At 36.0% G+C, this 21,787-nt stretch overlaps 1 protein-coding gene across 3 annotated transcripts in view; it reads left to right on the top strand.

The window, feature by feature from the left end:
* The window catches only part of LOC121386474 (monocarboxylate transporter 4-like), a 57,603-nt gene extending 49,304 nt beyond the window's left edge, over positions 1–8,299 (top strand). For all 3 annotated transcript variants that reach the window (XM_041517390.1, XM_041517389.1, XM_041517391.1), the window contains exon 7: positions 750–8,299. In XM_041517390.1, coding sequence (XP_041373324.1) covers positions 750–946 — 197 coding nt within the window. In that variant the 3' untranslated portion in view covers positions 947–8,299. The remainder of the gene's footprint in view (positions 1–749) is intronic.
* The last annotated feature ends 13,488 nt before the right edge of the window (positions 8,300–21,787 follow it).

The raw sequence follows: 21,787 nt of genomic DNA on the forward strand, positions 1-21,787 counted from the left end.
AAAATTAGGAAGAACAATATTTCCTGTCTATGGGAAATTCAAAGTATACAGTATAATAGATTCAAACTATGTATATCCAATTATTAATAATTTTATTACAGAGTTATCCTTTAAGTGGTTTAGGTCAATCCCTGTAGGTGGGCCCATTATGTTTTTTATTGTTCCAGACAGTGCTCCACAACTGGTATATCGAAGCCGTAGTATGTGCTACCCTGTTTGTGGGATGGTGCATATAAAAGTTCCTTTAGGGTTTTCTCTCTAAGACCAAACTCCCAAATGTTTGACATGCAATAGCTGATGATTGATTAATCAATGTGCTCTAGTGGTGTCGTTAAACAACTATCTTTTTTAAGTGCTTTCTTTATTTTCCTTTTTTCTCGTTCCAACCAATGCACCGCACCTGGTCGAAGGCCATGGTGCCATCCTGTCTGTGGGAAAATACATATAAAAGATCCCTTACTGTGTTAGGTCAAATGTAGCAGGTTTCCTCTGTTGACTACGTGTCAGAATTACTAAATGTTTGACATCCAATAGCCGATGATTAATTAATCAATGTGCTCTAGTAGTGTTGTTAATAAAATAAACTTTATAAAAGATCCCTTAGGCGTTCCCCTCTAAGACTATATGACCAAATGTATGACGTGCAATAGCCGGATGATACATAAATAAATGGGCTCTAGTGGTGTCGTTAAACAAAAAAACTACCATTTTTTTAAGTACTTTATTTATTTTTCATTTGTGTTTTGCAGGTCGACTCCTGGAGAGTACTGGTGACGTGGCTGCATGTTTTTACATGGCGGGCTCGCTGATCGCGCTGTCGGGCATCCTCAGCTGTCCTCTCAGACACTTAAAACGCTGGGAGCTCGGCAAACGGCCTGACCCGCTGCCGGAGGAAATGCCCATCAATGAGACGCTGAAAGTCGAACAGTTTGAGACGACGATGTGAAATACACGCGTGTGGATTAAAACCGACAGTGTAATTCATGAAAGTACATGGGGCTGCGAGACCACAGTACAAACTGAAAGGAATGATCGACAGGCTAGATGTGCGAGTTTTGTTAATGTGCAACAGTGGGTTTAGACTACCGAATTTTCTACAGTGGTTGGTGGAAAGACCACAAGTGATTTGGGTTTAGACTACCGAATTTTGGACAATGGTTGGTGGAACGACCACAAGGTGAATTCTGACAGTGTGGGTGAAACCTCCGTGTGATTTTATACAACTCAAGGTTGATACCACAAGATTTTCTCTTTTCTTTTTGACTTTTCACAAAAGAGGTTTGAAACTACCTAAGTGAATCACATGTGAGGGTTGTTGACCTTTAGATGAAATTGCAAGTGCGGGTTGAGACCAGTATCAGTATGGCAGATAAAACAACTCTCTCTTTTTATTGATGCAAATTACTGTTAGCAGTAGGACATCTACAAGTATTTGGTATCTGTGTCACGTAGGAAGTTACGTCAATATGGAACACTGATCAAGATAAAGATAAAAGAATGCAATTAATGTCTATTTTGAACTGTATTAATTATTTGTACTGTTTGCAGTCATAACGTGTTCAGTCATAACTTTGTTTATTGTTCAAAACTACGCTACTAAATGTATGGTTAAAAGTAATCCTTATAAATACAGCGAGTTCAAAATTACATAAATAATTTTGTTTCGTTTTAACTGTAAACATTACAATGTTTTGTGAACATGGCCCAAGTTTGTTTCTTCTGTGGAGCCTCACTTCCAGTCGTCTACATCGTGCTAAAAATCCGAGACAGATATTTAAATGTATCAATGTGCTCTAGTGGTGTCGTTAAACAAAAATAAATTATAACAATATTATTTAACATCTCTATAACAGTCATGTAATGGGCTTAATAAAAATCGCCATTAGGAAAGTGTGTGCGTGATAGTGGGTCACGGAAGCAATCACGACTTTGCCTCATATCCTTTTAACTCTGCATTGTGGAGAGATATGATTTTGATCATGAAATACGGTTTGGTCATTCTGATTCGACGTTAAACGTGTATTAATATTTGTGTGCATTCCTGGCATTAACCAAAGTGCCAGTTTAAACAGATACATGTTCTCTAGAAACAGTGGTCGTTGTAGCCAATGACAGTAAACAGTATATCAGATTAATGTGTGCACTGGTTCATGTTTTAACAACTAGCACAATAATCGGTTCGAGCATTTCGTAACATTGGTCATCGTCAAATATTCAGGAATCATTTTCCACTTTTGACGTCTGCTGCCACAAGGGAGAGAACTCTTGTTATCACAAGTGCCATTTAGTACCATTTACAGCCACAGACTTTATACGGAGAGATTTATCTGTGTCTATATAACATGAAAGGCCTACTACAAATCGTACGAGGATTGTAATTGGCTGACTTAAGCACTGTGATCATCTTGATATATGTGATGACAATGTTAAATTTGATTGGTTGATTTCACCGACGTTCCGTGGTTTGTATTGATTGACGCCTAAGGGTGAAATGTGATTGGCTGATTTAACGTTCTGTGGTTTGATTGACACGTAATAGTGAAATGTGATTGGTTGAGCAGCCTTCCGACTGCCTCAAACGGATCTCAAGCGATGCTTTTTTCTTATGTACTCAGGATTAATAGTAAAATGGTTTTCTCTTGAAAAATAAAACTTGTGATGTTGACAAGGTACTAGAAGAGGGAACCAGTGTCCTCGAAAAAATTAACTTTAACTTGTTTATGCTTTTGTATGTTTGTTTAAAAGAACACAAAATGGAGCTTGTTAATGGGCATCAACCAGATTGCGATGATTTCTGGGGGTTTTCTGTTGTTTGTCGGTTTGGGGTGGGTTTTGGTGCTGTTTTTGTTTCTTCTTCTGTTGTTGTTATTTTGTTAATGCTGTATCAAGTCCAAAACCCTGTGCTCCTAATAAAACAAAAACAAATGTAGCAGGTTTCCCCTGAAGACTACATGTTTGTAAACCAGTGATTAATTAAACAATGTGATCTAGTGGTATCGTTAAACAAAACAAACGTTTATCACAACTGACTGATAGAACAGTGTACAATATTAAATAAAGCAATGTCTCCGTTTTGTTAAGAAAACTGAAATTGGGGTGGGGGGTGGGGGGGTGTACATGCTATTGTCATTAGTCTGGATTGGTCTTAAACAGAGTCGAGTAATTCTAGCAGACAGACAGGCGGGTGTGATTTTCATACAAACTATTTCAAAGTTTAAAAACATTTAAAATGTTTCATTAAAATAAGTTTCTAATTTTTCTTCTTTCTTTCTGTCCTATCTTGTTCAATTTATGGTGATAATTTGGGGCGTTTTGTAACAAAAATGAGTGTATGATATAATTATTGATATTGTTAAAATCAGACAGCATACACTTGGAAAGATGGTTATGGAAACTTGTTTTGTTTTGGTGTGTGTGTGTACGTGCGTGTGTGTTTTAGGAGTCGATATACAGATCTATATCAAGAATCTAATCATGGGCAAATTGCCATTACAGACTGAGGCAAAAAATGGTTGATGGCCCTGCTAAGTGTTTTTGTCTTAATTGTATTTGTTTCTCTTTTGTCAGTTTTTACGTATATTCAGAAAAAGAGTTGATAATTTTAAATGTCTTTAAGTGCTAGGAAAACTGTGATCGTACTCAAAAGATGGTCATACGTGGGTCCCACAACTTGAGATCAAAACCACTGCTTGTTTTTAGATCTAGACCATTGCATGTTTGCAACAAAATGTAAACGTGATATAGCACGTCATTATAATTTATCCATATTTCCGAAGGCTTCATTCAAACAAAAGAAAGAAAGAAAAACAAAACAAAACAAAAAAGCAAATGAAAGTTGTCATTTTTCCATTTAGTTTGTGTAGTTTGTTTTATAAGTGCTTTCCATTATTATTTTAAATGGAGTTATTTATGTCTTTCGTTACAAATATATATATATATATATATATATATATATATATATATATATATATATATTTTGCTACATATTTTGATTGAAAGGTGTCTTTTGCTTTTGCAAAAAATACACAGTTTAATATCTGAATTCAAAATGGATCCACGTGTCTTGTTTTAAAATGTTTAATAAATTCTTTCAGCCAAAAACTCAATAGCAAAACAGATATGTTGTATAGAAAATAGCATGATTGGAACACGCACTCTAATAGGTTCGATTATTAAGAGTAGAATACTGGACCCGTCTTGGGCAGTTATCTCTGGCGAAGTCGGACTTTGTGACCACGACAGGCTTGCTTGAACAATTTTATGATGGAAGCATGTTAAAAAATAGCACACGCTCCCAAGAATACTTGGATCCATTTTGTACTGAGTTTTTTAATGTCTGTGGCATACCATTTAATTTGAGATTTATTTGGTGTATTATGTACAGATCCCCGGAGCTGTTTATACTTCTTTGCGTTTTAGTGCATGAATAGTCATTCAAATCTGTATTGTTTCATATTGTTCAACAAGGTGGCGAGGAACCTTTATAAAACTGTCTCATTTCAACAAACAAGGGCACGTCACACGACACGAGTGTCTTGTACGGAAATCAGCCACGAGAACAGCCGATTGACGGAACAAACATTACGATTCCATCAGTTGCTATGCAGTCGGTTATTCTCGTGGCTGTTCCTATACGAGGCACTCGTATCGTGTGGTATCACCTTAACACTGAGACGAGGTATGGTGCAGGGGACACTAATCCCCAGCTGACGATTATGCCCCTCCCCCCCCCCCCACCCCCACCCCCACACCTCAGTTGAAAGACTGATTCATATATTGCTGGGACCAAATTCACTAAAACTCTCGCAACTTTGCGAAAAAACTTGCGGAGAGGCTGCTTTGGTGTCTAGCAGAGCCTAAGAGAGCTTTGTGAATTAGGCCCCTGGTCCCTTTTGTTGATGTCATCTTCCAACGCCTAAAACTTTGCTACGTGTCCGTAACGTTCAGACACGTCGGTCACGTGCACAATATCTGACGTCAAGAACTACACGAAATTTGTGTTGTATTTAGAGTTTAGAATAGTTTACGGCAAGAACCAAGACAGTTTTATAAGGACACCGTCACAAAGGACACATAAAAGGATCAAATACATATCCAGCCAGTACATAGGATTTTAACAAAACACCGGAGGTATCGCCTATTGTTGGACTCTTATTTGTTACACGCAATTTGATTGGCTTCAGGCCCGCTGCCAGTTGAGCGCAGTATATGCTTGTACGTATACAAAATTTTCTGATTTTTTGTCACCCGATACACTTCTATTTTTCAAAAAAAAAAAAAAAGACAATTTTGTTTCGTGCATATACAAATGTTATTGCTGGCAACGAGTCTGATTGGCTTTCCGACTTTTAAATAATTGTATACAGCTTTCTTTCAGTGAGTTTTATAACATACTTCTGACGTCATGTATATGTACAGGTTTCGTAATTTCATATATATATTTATCAATGTGGGTAGATGCAGTTGTCGTTTAATATGTGAATAATTCAGGTGCTTTCTCTCGATCAGACGTCTAGTAAAGATTTGTAACATGTAGTCTGATTGGTTCACAGCTTAGAGTTATTTTCTTATTCCTGGGCAGACTGAAGACTCTAACTTTCCGATCTCGCAGTTCAAGCCAAAAGAGTTGCAAGGACGGTGCGATGTTGCTTAAGAGCGTTTTGTGATTTAAGCTCCAGGGCCCCGTTCTACGAAGCGATCTTAGCCCTAAGATTACCTTAAGCGCATGGTTCCACGAAACGGTCGTAAGTGCGCGACATTCGTAAGTTATGATCGCCATTATTGTTACTTACGACGGTCGTGGTGTTATGGTCGCTTCCTGTAAAGAGGTCCACTTTAAGTAGATATGGACACATAAACCAGTTCATTAGTATAACTTCGGTAATCTTCTAATTCTTTCAACTGCGCATTCAAAGCATTAGTGAATTAACCATCAAAATAAAGTATTAGACGTGCTTACATGCATCCTGATGGTTCAAACATGATTGTCGTGGGCACAAATACTGGCTTTACGTTTGATACAAATCGTTAGTAGACGTATCGGTGTAGAAAGCTCCTTTATATTATATGTAGGTAGTCTTTGGTACGTATTTCGGTACCGCTTTGCAAACATTGTGTCATATGTTAAAAGCACGATGATTGTACAAACTATAGGGCGTCCACTACATCACGTGTTTAGTTTACCGTGTAATTGTGATATTATCTGTGTAAGCTGTCTGCTATTTGTCAAACATATTACACTGTATTTAGAATATCAATATTAAACTACACCCATGACTGTTAAGAAATAAAATATATGTTTTTCATATTGCCATTTAGTGAAGAAGAAAAATGAAACATAGTTCTTGAGGTACGTACTTATTTCTGATTGGCATAGACTGTATTTGTAGCTGCTATACAGATCAGGAAGCCATAAACGCAATGGACTTGCCAAAATTAATAATTTAAGCTAAACACTTAACAGTTACAGAGACTGCACACGATACATGTGCGTCGCACGATAATAGCAGATTGCGTATCAACCGGTGACATCGCAATGTTGTCTTGTCACTGTCGGCTATTGTCGTCTGAGACACTCGTTTCATTTGGCGTCGCCATTAGGCCAATATTAAATAAAACTTAGATTTTCATCCACTCGATGTGCAGTATTTCCTGAAAATAAAAAAATAAACACAAAATTCTACACACCCTACCCCCGTTTTGAAAAAATATATAAAAAATACTGGATGAAAATTTAGTATGTTATTTTTACTGACATTAAAGAAAAACTGTGACAGTTGAAAATAGTTTACACAGCTTGAAAACTAAAAGTCAGTGACCTTAAAATTAAATTAATATGATACATTTAGGAAATGTTTTGGGGATGGGTGGGTTTAATAATAATAATAAATTTATTTCCTCAGAGAAATTTGTTGGACACCCTATACTTGGGGATTTAGTCATCAATAAACTAAAGCAGCAGGTTTACCAATAAGAAATGTATGTTTATTTTAAACTTATAAAACAACTGATTTTTGTTAAAGAGAAATTAGATCTGTGCCAGAACTGATGCTAGGGGGCGAGTGGGAGGCACTTAAATTATTAGCGAGTCTGCCACATTCCTTCCCTAATGAAACTTTATTTTGTGTGTAGTGGCTATAAATTTCACCACCACCCCCCCCCCCCCCCCCCCCCCCCAAAAAAAAAACAACCCAAAAAACCAAACAACAACAACAAAAAAACAAAAAGAGGAGAAAAACAAAACCCACCCGTCGCCAACCCGTGTCAGTTCTGGCTCCGGCCCTCAACTACTTTAAACTATTGCAGCTATATCACTGGACACCGGTTTTTCTTAAACGCGGATGTTTAAGCCTAGTAAATGTTACACACGCGTCTAAGTCTAAAGCCGGGTTTGTAAAATGGGTCATCTGTTTGTATTTGTTATTTTTGATGAATATATGATGTACTTTCTTACGATTCTAGTTTGTCGGTGACGAAAAAATGGCAAGATCAAGTATATACTCATTAATTTTCACCATAATTATGAATGTATTGGCATTAGCATGATTATTGAACTACAACAAACTACAACATTGCTTTTTAGGGGAGGGGGCATAAATACCCGTTTTTAAAGGCCCCTCCCCACAATCCCCCATCAAGTAGCCCGAGTACTGTGCCGGTAAGAGAGCTAGATGGACACTTGGCTAGTTAGGGTGATCATAGTCATCATGTCCTGCCCGACACCAAAGTACTGGAGTCCCGCCCGTTACCCAGGACACATTTATTGACCTCTAACCTTCCTCTTCCCACCCACCACTTTATGAATACCGTATCCTATTTAGACCCAGTTAATACTGAGGGCTGTTTTAAAGACTGGTCTGTTTTTCCCTCTTAGATAACGACAGTGATGGTGGTGGACAACAATAGTTTATAATTTTAAAAAGGAAGGGTTTTTTCCATGTTTTTGAGGACCTTGGAGCCCACCACCTGTATCCTACACAATTGTTTCCCATAATCTCAGACCTACCCAACAACAGATCCCAGTCCAGTGTATTCGGGGTTGGGATGGGGGGGGGGGGGGGGGGGGGGGGGGGGGTATGGGTATAGTGTGGACCTGTGGCTAAATATTTAATTGGATAATATAATTTTTAAAATGTCATTTTAATCATCTGTTGTAATCATAACACTTGTTTGTGAATGTCTTTAATAATATGATCAAATAGGTTACACTGAAACTTTATTTTGGAGAGATAATAACAAAGTTGTAAAATGTACGTACATTTCGTACATTGTTGTTAAATAAAATTCATATTGTTTTTAATCATGTGTTTTGTGTTTTTATGTTTCATTTGGTTCTGAATCGGTTGACATGCCGGTTGGCATGCCATATTTTAATTTTCATTTATATAGAGTAGGACACAAAATATACATTTTCGTCTTAGTGTAGGGGCACAGCCTGCCTCCATGGCATTTACGTATGTCTGTTTGGTCTTTGGAGCGAAGCTGGGACTGGGTGTGGCGATTGTGATGCCAGACTATAAAATTGATAAATAAATGTGATTTATCTGCGATAGGGTAGTTGTCTAGAACAAAGAAACCTATCAACCAAATCAACCTCCACAGACCCTGAATATGAGGGGGTGGGACGTAGCCCAGTGGTAAAGTGCACGCCTGATACGCGGATGGTCTAGGATCGATCCCCGTCGGTGGGCCCATTCTCATTCCAGCCAGTGCACCACGACTGGTATATCAAAGGCTGTGGTATGTGCTATCCTGTCTGTGGGATGGTGCATATCGCCCTTGATCCCTTGCTACTAATGGAACAATGTAGCGGGTTTCCTTTCTAAGACTATATGTCAAAATTACCAAATGTTTGCCATCCAATAGCTGATGATTAATAAATCAATGTGGTCTAGTGGTGTCGTTATACAAAGCAAACTTTAACTGAATATAAGAAAGAAAGAAAGAAATGTTTTATTTAACGACGCACTCAACACATTTTATTTACGGTTATATGGCGTCAGACATATGGTTAAGGACCACACAGATTTTTTTAGAGGAAACCCGCTGTCGCCACTTCATGGACTACTTTTTCCGATTAGCAGCAAGGGATCTTTTATTTGCGCTTCCCACAGGCAGGATAGCACAAACCATGGCCTTTGTTGAACCAGTTATGGATCACTGGTCAGTGCAAGTAGTTTACACCTACCTATTGAGCCTTGCGGAGCACTCACTCAGGGTTTGGAGTCGGTATCTGGATTAAAAATTCCATGCCTCGACTGGGATCCGAACCCAGTACCTACCAGCCTGTAAACCGATGGCCTGCCACGACGCCACCGAGGCCAGTCTGAATATAAGAGTCCAGCACTAATAGGGAAATTTGCACCAGCTATTTCCAGTAGAAACACTTTATACCAGCACTGCTACATAGTATTAGCTGGTGTATTACCTAGAACCATAAAAAGTAGGCTATATATATATATATATATATATATATATAAATACATGTACGGCACAAAAAGATATAAAATTCACCACTTTCCCATTTTATCACATAGATACCAATGATGAAATGAAAAGAAAGACAAAGGAAATGTATTTTATTACAAAGTTTTGTCCACTTCTTAATGCTCTTCGTTAGATAAAAGCAACAATGACATAATTAAATCAATCCCCTTCTACTACAGTAACGTCATAATATGTATGACATCATATTTAGCAGTTATTTAGGTCTCACTACATAGATGTCATCTGCCATTGAAACCCATGTTAAATTGCTCAACTTCAAAGAAGATTGCCAATAGAATGGGTTCTCATTGGCTCTAACAACATCCACCATTGCGAACATACATTATATAAGTATTTATTTTCACTCCAAAATTGAGAAAATTTTCGTCTCAGTTTTTTGCTATATAACCGCATCTGGCTGTAGTACCACCGGCCTCGGTGGCGTCGTGGTAGGCCATCGGTCTACAGGCTGGTAGGTACTGGGTTCGGATCCCAGTCGAGGAATGGGATTTTTAATCCAGATACCGACTCCAAACCTTGAGTGAGTGCTCCGCAAGGCTCAATGGGTAGGTGTAAACCACTTGCACCGACCAGTGATCCATAACTGGTTCAACAAAGGCCATGGTTTGTGCTATCCTGCCTGTGGGAAGCGCAAATAAAAGATCCCTTGCTGCCTGTCGTAAAAGAGTAGCCTATGTGGCGACAGCGGGTTTTTTTCTGAAAATCTGTGTGGTCCTTAACCATATGTCCAACGCCATATAACCGTAAATAAAATGTGTTGAGTGCGTCGTTAAATAAAACATTTCTTTCTTTCTTTCTGGCTGTAGTACCGGTCCGAACAGGTGGTTCATTAACCGATTCACTCCAGCTGTCTCTTGCGCTGTACATCCATGTCCCAAAAGGTCGATGCACAATATTACAAAATAACATGGAGTAAAATACAGCCAGGAGGCTTACCATTAAACATATATATTGTTTTAATTCTTCACCATTTCCTAGAAGTGAATATGTGAACCATACCATGTGTCACAATTAGGAATTATAGTGGACCGTGATCAATCAACTCTGACCCAGAAGTGATCTGTGTAGTGAGACCTTAATGTCTAGTGACAGACTTTGTCAAACTTGGTTTGAAGTCAGTTTGATAATTTGGGTCATTTACACCATGAAAAGCTATACTAGACCAGTGTAACTTATGAACTCTAAACAATACACCAAAAGATAGATGCACCATACCATACAATAAAACTTCATATCACAATGTTACTCCTTAGTCTTCCACACAATAGATGGCCATCAAATAAACAGCCACTATATGGTAATGTATGACCTTGTTGGTAGTTCTGATATAGGGAACATACAAAGAAGCTAATTATCTAGTTTTGGCCTATAATTCATACTGTAAAGATTTCAATAATTTCAGCTTCATTTTATATGGTATTTAACTTGCCATATACAACTGCTCTTAAATATGGTATTATATATAGGCAACCTGAACTAAGATTTTAATAGCAATTTATTTTTATATTGAAAATAGCATGTGCCAATAGTGGGTTAATGTCTTTTGTTTTCATTGACATAGTTAATTTTTCATATATGAAATTCTGAAAACTCATATTTGTAAAGAACTTGATTTTATTGTCATTTTAACATATTTATAGGGTGCTAAGTAAATTTGAAGAAAAACTTTACCAAAAACATAATTAAATTTGTTGTCATTATTATGTCTTCTGTTCTTATTTATACATAACAATAAGCTTGTTAAACATATATTTAAATCTCCAGATCAAATATTTTTCTAATAATCACTTGTTTGCTCTTATGAAGAGCATTTTGAGTTTATACTAGATTCAGAACCAATTTTTTCAGATTTGATTATCTGCCTTGGATTAAGTTGATAATTTATTTTATTGTTAAAGCTGTATTACCCAATGTTACTAGCTAAATAAAATGCTGGATTACAGAATGTAGGAATACATCCAATATACATATTGTATTCATCTGGATTAGAAAATAATTCAAGAAAATAGATGTTCGGGTAATTATGTCATTTAAAAATAAATGTGTGAAAGCTGCATGATAATTCCAGATATCACAAATATTAAAACCTCCAACTACAGTAGGCTATAAATTAATTATAGTCAGGAATATTGGTGGCTACCAATGGTTTTGATGGTTCATTATCAAAATCAGCATGGCTGATGGATTTGAAATTCTCACACCTGGTAACTTGAAGACACCCACACCCAGCATATAGGATTTCCTCCCAACACTAATGTTCAGGACATTAAGTCATTACTTCATACAGGTACAGTCATGTTTGTGTTTCCTTCCTCAGACAGTGTATTTTTTTAATACTGATATACTGATATCCCACCGCCCAACGCCTGTGCCAAGTGGAATTTTCATGTCGGGCAAGTTATTATATTAACTGCATATGCCCGATGACAAGTGACTAATGTAACACCTAAAACTTATTTTAATTTTGTTACAAATCTCGGTAAATCCTTTGGAGAGTTCTGATCATTTGAGGAGTTACATAGCCCTAAGGAGAACTATGGTAATCCTAACCCTGAATGCTGGAACGATTGCCAGTGTGTTAACATACCAAAACAAAAATTGTGTTGAAAAGTTTGATAACAACTTAAGAGTTTTTCCCCTTTTACTATCGACTGAGATTGGTAATTTCCGCCACTGAATGTTTGATTGAATTCGTACAGAGAAAAAGCTCAGTGCTAGCACATAACGCAGTCTAGACAATGACAACAGAAAATTGCTACTGAAAAAAATTGACAGAATACCAGAACAATTTTTGTATATGAATATCATAGGCACTTTCTCATTCAGAACAATAAATGCTGTACAGAAATGAATGCTTGTATGCGATCGGAGTCAAATTGCTTATGTTTGTATTGTCATGTGATCGTCGAGATAGAGCTAAAAGAATACCGTATCGTTTATATAATGATGTGGCCATGGTCCATTCATACTCCATAGTTTGGGTATCAAATGCCTTGGTATGTACAATCTTGTCTGCGGGATGAAGAATATAAAATATTCCTTGCTACTAATTAATTCAATAGAGTAGTCTGCGACATGGCGGTATGGGGTTTTCTCGCTCATTATGCGAAGTAGGCCTACGTCGTTAAAACACTCCTTCCTGTGTATAGTAAGTGAACGTATGGAAGTATTTAAATATTTTATACAAAAGCACAGGCGTCGGAAGATGGCAGCAACTGGGGGGGGGGGGGGGGGGGCACCTATATGAGTTCATATTTGACGTTGTAAAAAATCAAATGACAGGTTATAAGAAAATTTAGAATGTGCGTGTTTTGGGGGTGGAGCGGCGTTGGTGTGTTTTCTACTCTGAGATAATTGTAGGGATAAAACCATTTACATTTCACCATAAAATCCTCTTCTTTTTTTCTCTCTTTTTTGGCAATGAATTAGGGTTCCCTAACTCTAAATCACCCAATGTTTTCCTGGGGGCAACCCCCCCTCCAAAAAAAAAAAAAAAAAACACAATTGAAAATAAAATAAAATAAATAAATAAAATTGAAAAAAAAAAGAAAAAAAAAGTAAAGTAAAATAAAGTAAAATAAAATAAATGATATATCACAAACTGAAAAAAAAATCCTACGAAAATGTAGTAGTAGTAGTATTAGTAGTAGCAGCAGTAGAAGAAGTTACAGAAGTGGTAGTATCCGTACCAGCAGCAGCAAAAGTAGTATAAATGGAATGGGTTTTTTCATCTGAAAACGTACATAAATCGTATTTGAAAAACTATTTTTCAAAATTGCAACAAGAACCTCCATGTCTCCCCCCCCCCCCAAAAAAAAGAAAAGAAAGAAGAAGTGAATTAGCTATCTGATTCCTTTCTGTTCCAGTCCGCGTTTTACCAACACTCTATTTTTTTTCTTTAGTTAATACTTTGAGATAGGGGTTGTAGTACTGATATTTATGGGACATAGTTTGGTTGATATATTGCACAAACATTAACATAGTCGCCTATGGGATTTTATTTGGTATAGTACAACCAGAAACCCATATTAAAAGGGAGGTAATCCACACTATGTATGTATGTATGGTTTTAAACATTTAATAGGTTTTTTTAAGAAAAAAAGGTTTGATGAGAGGGGTTGGCCCGTGACCTCCCCCCTTCACACCATTGACTATCAAGTTGGTTCATCCTGCCCGTCTAAGATTAAAACAGATACCACAGAGTGAATAGTCTGGATTGTTTCTGTTGTAGCCAGGATTTTATATTGGTGTGGTGGGGGAAAACCCATTTTGAAAGGGAGGCAACCCACACTAAGAATAAGAATAAGAATAAGAATAATTTATTTGCACAACACCCGCATATGGGCAGAGCAAAAATAACACTCTACAGCTTCCCCTGAGTGCGAGGAGCCTGAAATGCAGATATTAAAAGAGGTTAAGTGGGGTCTTTGTTGGAAAGTCACACTACACTGTGTGAAATGTGACTTCACTGCTCCTGAAAGAAAACTATACAATGAGGTGAAGACAAATAAATCTGGCCCAAATGCAGCAAAAAGTAATGTGGGTCTTGCTATCGGTCTCCAAGATACTCCTGTCGGCAATACGAGAGCGAGAGTGCTATTGGCAAACATGGACATTCCACCACCGTGTCGCAGCAGCATGCAGAGAAGACCATACAAGGTATCAACGGCTGTAACAGATCTAAATAAAAAAGATATGACAGAAAAAGTTGAGTTACTGAAAGACATTAGCATGAAACGTGGAAATGAATGTGATGAAATTAACATTGCCATGGATGGGAGATACAACTCCACGACAATATCAAGTTGGAAGAATTCGGGCCAGAATGCATCACAAGCTATAGGACTTGCAGTTGAAACAATGACTGAAAGAAAATTCATCATAAGTGTCTGCTTCCAGAATAAACTTTGTTGGACCGGAGCCTGGTTAAGAAACAAAGGTGTTCATGTGATGTGTCCCAGTGGTCATCCTAACTGCACAGCAAACTTGTCGCCATTTGCTCCGCTGTCGGAATACGAGATGGGAAAAGATATCGGAACAGACTTGGCTCTACAAGGTATTCTCATAAGATACGTCACTACAGATGGAGATTCCAGATCATCTGCTGGAGTTGATAGTGCTTTGAACCTTCTAGATCCAATGTGGAAAGTGCAGCAGCTAGCCAATCCAACCCACTTAGGTCAGAGTCAGTTTCGTAAGTTTTACAAAGCTAACTTTAGTCCCGACATGTTTAGTGGGCCCACCCGTGAAAAAAAGTGTGAAGCACAGAAAGTATTCAGCCAGGATATGAAAGCAAGGTGCAGTTTAATTCTTAAGGAACTAATGAAACTACATGCTGTTGATATCAGTACACTGAAACGAAACTTACCAAAGGTTCTGCAAATCGACACTTTCGTGCTACGGTGGTGACTGTTCAAAGTGTTCGCGGTACTCTGTCGTCTGCAGTGGAGGAATAACGAACAACTGGTGGCACCGATCCATGTTCCTGGGTACACACAGAATCACAGAGCTGAATATGAATGAAAATGACAAAATGTTAGTACTGGAACTTCTGAAGATTACACTTAGTATTTCAGCTGTAGAGCAAATGAAACTGTATACAGACACACAGAAATGTGAGGCTGCAAATCGTTCTCTCAGTGTTTCCTTACCTAAAAATGTGAACTATTCACGAACGATGACTGGAAGAGCTGCATCCACCATCCACAGGCTGAACAATGCCCTGGGAACATCGAAATAGAAAAATGCAAGTACTGTCAGCTCAGGTGAGGCATTCATTACATCAGATGGACAAGGAGTCAGACTATCAAAAAAGATACCAAAAGAATCCACAGGTGGTTAAAAGGCACTTAGTCCAGCATGGAAGTAAAATTCGAGATCACTTACAATATAAACATTTGCATAGAGATCAGCAAGCTGACTACATGAAAGGATTATTAGATATTGACAGTCAAAGAGCAGATAACTCCTGTGACCACAATTATTCAAAGTAGTTTTTGTGACAAAGTTTTAAGTTATACATATAATGTAGGAACTATCAGTTTGCTTGATAGCATTTCTGCTGTGGACATAAACCCTAGACATTGAAGCATGAATTTAAACATTCCAAAACAGTCATGTGAATAAATGTATGATGTTGAATAAATGTATGTGATATTTATATGTGATTTTATGACATAATTTTTTTAATTCAACTTCAACTTTGTTATTGTTTTACATTCTTATATGTTTTGCATTCTGAGATGCAAGAGGCGGGGGGGGGGGGGGGGGGGGGGGGGGGGGGGGGTATTGCCCAAGTCCCTGACAAACATTCCTGTTCACACACTGTATTCGTGAGCTGTTTATTGCATGTGGCTCAGCAGATAAGTGATCTTTAAACATACAAAGACGGTTATGGCACAGGTGACTGATGTCACTGCCATCTATGTCCATCTCCTTATTAAAGACCATGAAACTTAATCTGTGAGCATTTACTGTACGATACTGGCCTGTGATTGGTGATTTGAATTTAATAGCACCATATCCATTTGGTCTGGGGGGCCCATTCCATATTATACATTTACTGTATGATACTGGCCTGTGATTGGTGATTTGAATTTAATAGCACCATATCCATTTGGTCTGGGAGGCTCATTCCATATTATACATTTACTGTATGATACTGGCCTGTGATTGGTGATTTGAATTTAATAGCACCATATCCATTTGGTCTGGGAGGCCCATTCCATATTATACATTTACTGTATGATACTGGCCTGTGATTGGTGATTTGAATTTAATAGCACCATATCCATTTGGTCTGGGAGGCTCATTCCATATTATACATTTACTGTATGATACTGGCCTGTGATTGGTGATTTGAATTTAATAGCACCATATCCATTTGGTCTGGGAGGCCCATTCCATATTATACATTTACTGTATGATACTGGCCTGTGATTGGTGATTTGAATTTAATAGCACCATATCCATTTGGTCTGGGAGGCCCATTCCATATTATACATTCATGATTAGGCGCAGGATCACATTAAAAAAAAATTACTCTCTCGTATTTTTTGAAGAAATCCTCCATTTTGACTTATTTAACCTTAATCTTCAAAGTGAGGCTACCACAAGGTGTGGGAATACATTCTGATTGAAAAGAATTACCTATGACCTGATAGGGGTACAATGTAGGCCAAATCATGTCATAATATGTGAAATTACAAATTTTAAAATATAAATATAATAAAATTCAATTTTAAATTTCAGTCGTGTAACTGTCATAGTTACCTGACAATTAGGTATCAAAGTGTGTCACCCTGAGGTTGCCACAGGGTGTAGAAATACATTCCAATTGAAAAGAATGAAAGCAAAAATCATGTCAAAATTTTTAAAATTACAAATTTTAAAATATAAATATAATTAAATATGATTTAAAAAAAAAAAAAAAAATCATCATTCAAACTGATTAGTTTCAGATTTCTACCTATCTTGACAATTAGCATGTACATTTTCAGTCTTGTAACTGTCATAGTTACCTAACAATTAAGTATTAAAGTGTGTCACCCTGTGTCAAACATCCCACTATATCAGGCCTCAGACCACAATTAATTACACTATGTTTTCTCATATAGCCCCAGTGGCTGTAGCACTTTTATTAATTTCACCAGGCCAATGGCATTTCACAAGAAACCTTACCTGCCTGGGGCCAATGAAAACACCCATTTCTGTGCATTTTATACAAATGTTGTATGACTTCAAGGTGCTGTGGGGGACAGTATGCAGTATCCAGTGTAAACCAAGTGCACATATTCACTAACTGCATCCTCTTCTCTGTCAAACCCAGTGTAACAATTCAGCATACAAAGCAGCTCCCCAGCCATTAATCATATAACAAGAAAACTATATTTTCTCGCATTAGTTTCCTTATTTTGGACAACCAAATGGGTGGATAACTCTAGTCTGATGCCTGATTATCAGACCAAAATTGTTTTCACCATGACATTCAAACTGACATATGGCATTTAAATACATATGTCAAGTTGCATACAGGCAATAAAAAGAATATTCAATACCAAATATGGCTGTTGGAGCCTGTGAATTAGGGGACTGCAGGTGCTGCAAAAGGCGACAATCTGTGTCAAATTATTCCAAATAGTGGAATGGTAATTCTGCAATAACTGTAAAAGTTACTAACATTTTTCTGAACAAAAAGAAATTTGCTCCTTATTGTGTTCTCTGCCACTGAAATATAGCAGTTGGCAGGAATTTTTTTTTTTTCTTTTTTGGTTTAATTTCATTTAAATTGATACATTTTCCACAACAACAAAAATTCCACAAAGTCCTTTTTTTTTTTTAAAGTTAAAATTTGAAACTGTAAACTTTTGGATACTGCACACAGTCAACATGTGCCACTTGCAAATTAGTATTACTTGAGTGTCGTTCTGGTGAGGGTAATTAGCAAGGTGTCTGTACACCGCAACAGGTCACACCTGAACGCAGAGAAGATGGCACCAGCCTGTAAAGATGCAGCTGAGAATATACAGTGAACAAAACAGCTGTCAACTGCCACTGCATTGAAATGTTTTAATGTATCAGAAATGAAGGTGACATCACACATGGCCTGATATATATATATATATATATATATATATATATATATATATATATATTTAGTGTGGACATGCATACCACAATAAGTATTTCACTGTTTTATACACTACCAGTCACATCCATGGAAGGCAATACAAGACGAAAGACACAGTTCATGAAGAGACATACACCTTGGAATAAGGGTAAAACTCTGCCACATGAACATCCTGTATGTGAGATATTGCATATAAAATCTACCTTGTTACTAATGGAAAAATGTAGCAGGTTTCCTTTCTAATGCTATATGTCAAAATTACAAATTGTTTGACATCCAACAGTTGATTAATAAATCAATGTGCTATAGTACGTGGTTTCATTAAACAATAGAAATTTTTCTTGTTGTATTCCATAATGAATATTATACATACATTTATATATAAAGCAAGTATTCCATAATGAATATTATACATACATTTATATATACAGCAAGTATTCCATAATGAATATTATACATACATTTATATATACAGCAAGTATTCCATAATGAATATTATACATACATTTATATATAAAACAAGTATTCCATAATGAATATTATACATACATTTATATATACAGTAAGTATTCCATAATGAATATTATACATACATTTATATATACAGCAAGTATTCCATAATGAATATCATACATACATTTATATATAAAACAAGTATTCCATAATGAATATCATACATACAAATATCATACATACATTTATATATACAGCAAGTATTCCATAATGAATATCATACATACATTTATATATAAAACAAGTATTCCATAATGAATATCATACATACATTTATATATACAGCAAGTATTCCATAATGAATATCATACATACATTTATATATAAAACAAGTATTCCATAATGAATATTATACATACATTTATATATAAAGCAAGTACTGAATACATGGTAAGGGATGTGGTGGGGGTAGGACTAGGCAAAACCAGTTCTGTGTCAACTTTCCCAACAAGCTGCATTTGAACACATATATTATGTATACATGTGAACACAAATGAACATAAAACTATCCATGTTTAGTCAATCATACATAAATATGTTTAAAAAGTATATTTTAACAAATAAACTTTTTAAAAGTAATAAAATTGTGGAAGGCAAATGTACCTCAATTCATCTACTTTGTTTTTAAAGAAAATAATTGGTAATTGCAGATTTTCTTTCATTCCGAAGAAACAGAAATGTTAACTTGTTTCTTAATGTGCACATGTCACACAGAACAGTGACATACAGATATTTGTAACAATTTTATGACCAATGTAAGGTTCAAATTGTACTATAAATTACTTTTGTTCTGAAATTGTACTATAAATTACTTTGTTCTGAAATTTATATATAGGTACAACATTCACAAAGTTGTATGGTTTCGCATAATGGACTGTGTAGCCAAATGGCCAGGTTCTCTCCATGATAACAGAATCTTCAGTCTGCTGTGTGTGCTCAGTTTGAGAGAGGTATTAAACATAGAATTTACATAGATACCAAAGTTTTGAAATATGTTAATATACCGGGTATATTTTATTGTACAAAACAGGGTTGGACATTATTTGTGGGCTGATACAAATTGGTATCAAATTGTGTAATATCCTAAATGTTGCACAGTATATTCAGCCATAGGCAAAATAAACCTACCAGACCCTCTACTACAACACCAACTTGAAGTAACACATATACACACTACATACATATACGTGGACATATCGTATACATATTACATGTATATAATCATTGCCATCATTACTATTACTATATATCTGATTTAACTATTTTATGTTCATATTATATTGTCCAATGTATGCCATGCTATTTTGTATTATCCATATATAAAATAAATGATTTGAATTTAATATCAATGGACAGTTAAATACCAACAGGTTATAGCCTAAAGGCTATTTTATTTCAACAAATGAAAACATTTTGTTACATCTTTTTACGGTATCACGTGTTTCAATATGTGTACACTCAACTGTTCCAACATTGATATGTTTATCTTCTTCTGTTATGTAATTTCAAAATACATGTATAATACAACTACATATATTACTGTTTCAGGTGATATTGATGTGATTCTCCTTGGTGATTCAGGATATGCCTTGAGAAACTTCTTAATGGCACCATATTTAACACCTAACACTCATGCTAAAAAAAACAGTACAATGCATCTTTGTGCAAAACTTGTGTTTTAATTAAGCAAAACATTTGGAATTCTAAAATGACATTTTGCTTGTCTTCATAATGAAATTAGATCTAAGCCATTTTGTTTGTAAATGTGTAATTGCATGTTGTATTTTACACAATATCGGTATTGACAGATGTTTGTTCATTTGAATTTCCCGATTTAAATGATTCACACAATGATATCATTCATAAAGATGGTGAGCACATCACCAATACCTATTTCTCGTGAATGTGTTACCTTAAAGGCATATTTCCAGACACTAATGAATCACAAAACAAAACAAGTAATTGAAAACGTATACTCTTAATTTGTATTCATTAATCTTTCATGCTATAAATTGTCAAGAATGTTAATGTTAATCAAGGAATATGTTGGTCTACAAATTAATCAATTTTCAGTGTATCAGATTAATATAAATTTTCATTATACATGTAATCCAATATTATGAAGAAAAAAACCCAGCATAAAAGAAGTCATTTATTATGTCGAATGTCAGTGGAAACATGCCTTTAAAAAAGAAACAATTTACTAAAAGTTCATTCCAAATTGTTTAGGCAACATTGGTTACTAATATAACTACAGAAATTTTTCTTTAATATTATATGTTTAAATGTTTGGAGTTAAAATCCTGTTGTATGTCTTACAAACATTAGGATGATAAATACATTGTTATTATAACAAATGATAAAAGTCAATGCTATCATTAAACAGGCTACATGAAGTTACAATGGTCACATATCTAATGTATACCAGTGGTAAGTTCGTGATATTCCCATGCTATCATTAAACACGCTACATGAAGTTACAATGGTCACATGTCTAATGTATACCAATGGTAAGTCCCTGATATTCCCATGCTATCATTAAACACGCTACATGAAGTTACAATGGTCACATGTCTAATGTATACCAATGGTAAGTCCCTGATATTCCCATGCTATCATTAAACACGCTACATGAAGTACATATCTAATGTATACCAGTGGTAAGTCACTGATATTCCCATGCTATCATTAAACACGCTACATGAAGTTACAATGGTCACATATCTAATGTATACCAGTGGTAAGTCCCTGATATTCCCATGCTATCATTAAACACGCTACATGAAGTTACAATGGTCACATATCTAATGTATACCAGTGGTAAGTTCCTGATATTCCCATGCTATCATTAAACACGCTACATGAAGTACATATCTAATGTATACCAGTGGTAAGTCACTGATATTCCCATGCTACCATTAAACACGCTACATGAAGTACATGTATAATGTATACCAGTGGTAAGTCACTGATATTCCCATGCTATCATTAAACAGGCTACATGAAGTTACAATGGTCACATATCTAATGTATACCAGTGGTAAGTCCCTGATATTCCCATGCTATCATTAAACAGGCTACATGAAGTTACAATGGTCACATATCTAATGTATACCAGTGGTAAGTCCCTGATATTCC

Source organism: Gigantopelta aegis, chromosome 12, assembly GCF_016097555.1.
Source record: "Gigantopelta aegis isolate Gae_Host chromosome 12, Gae_host_genome, whole genome shotgun sequence".
NCBI classification, from domain to species: Eukaryota; Metazoa; Mollusca; class Gastropoda; order Neomphalida; family Peltospiridae; genus Gigantopelta; species Gigantopelta aegis.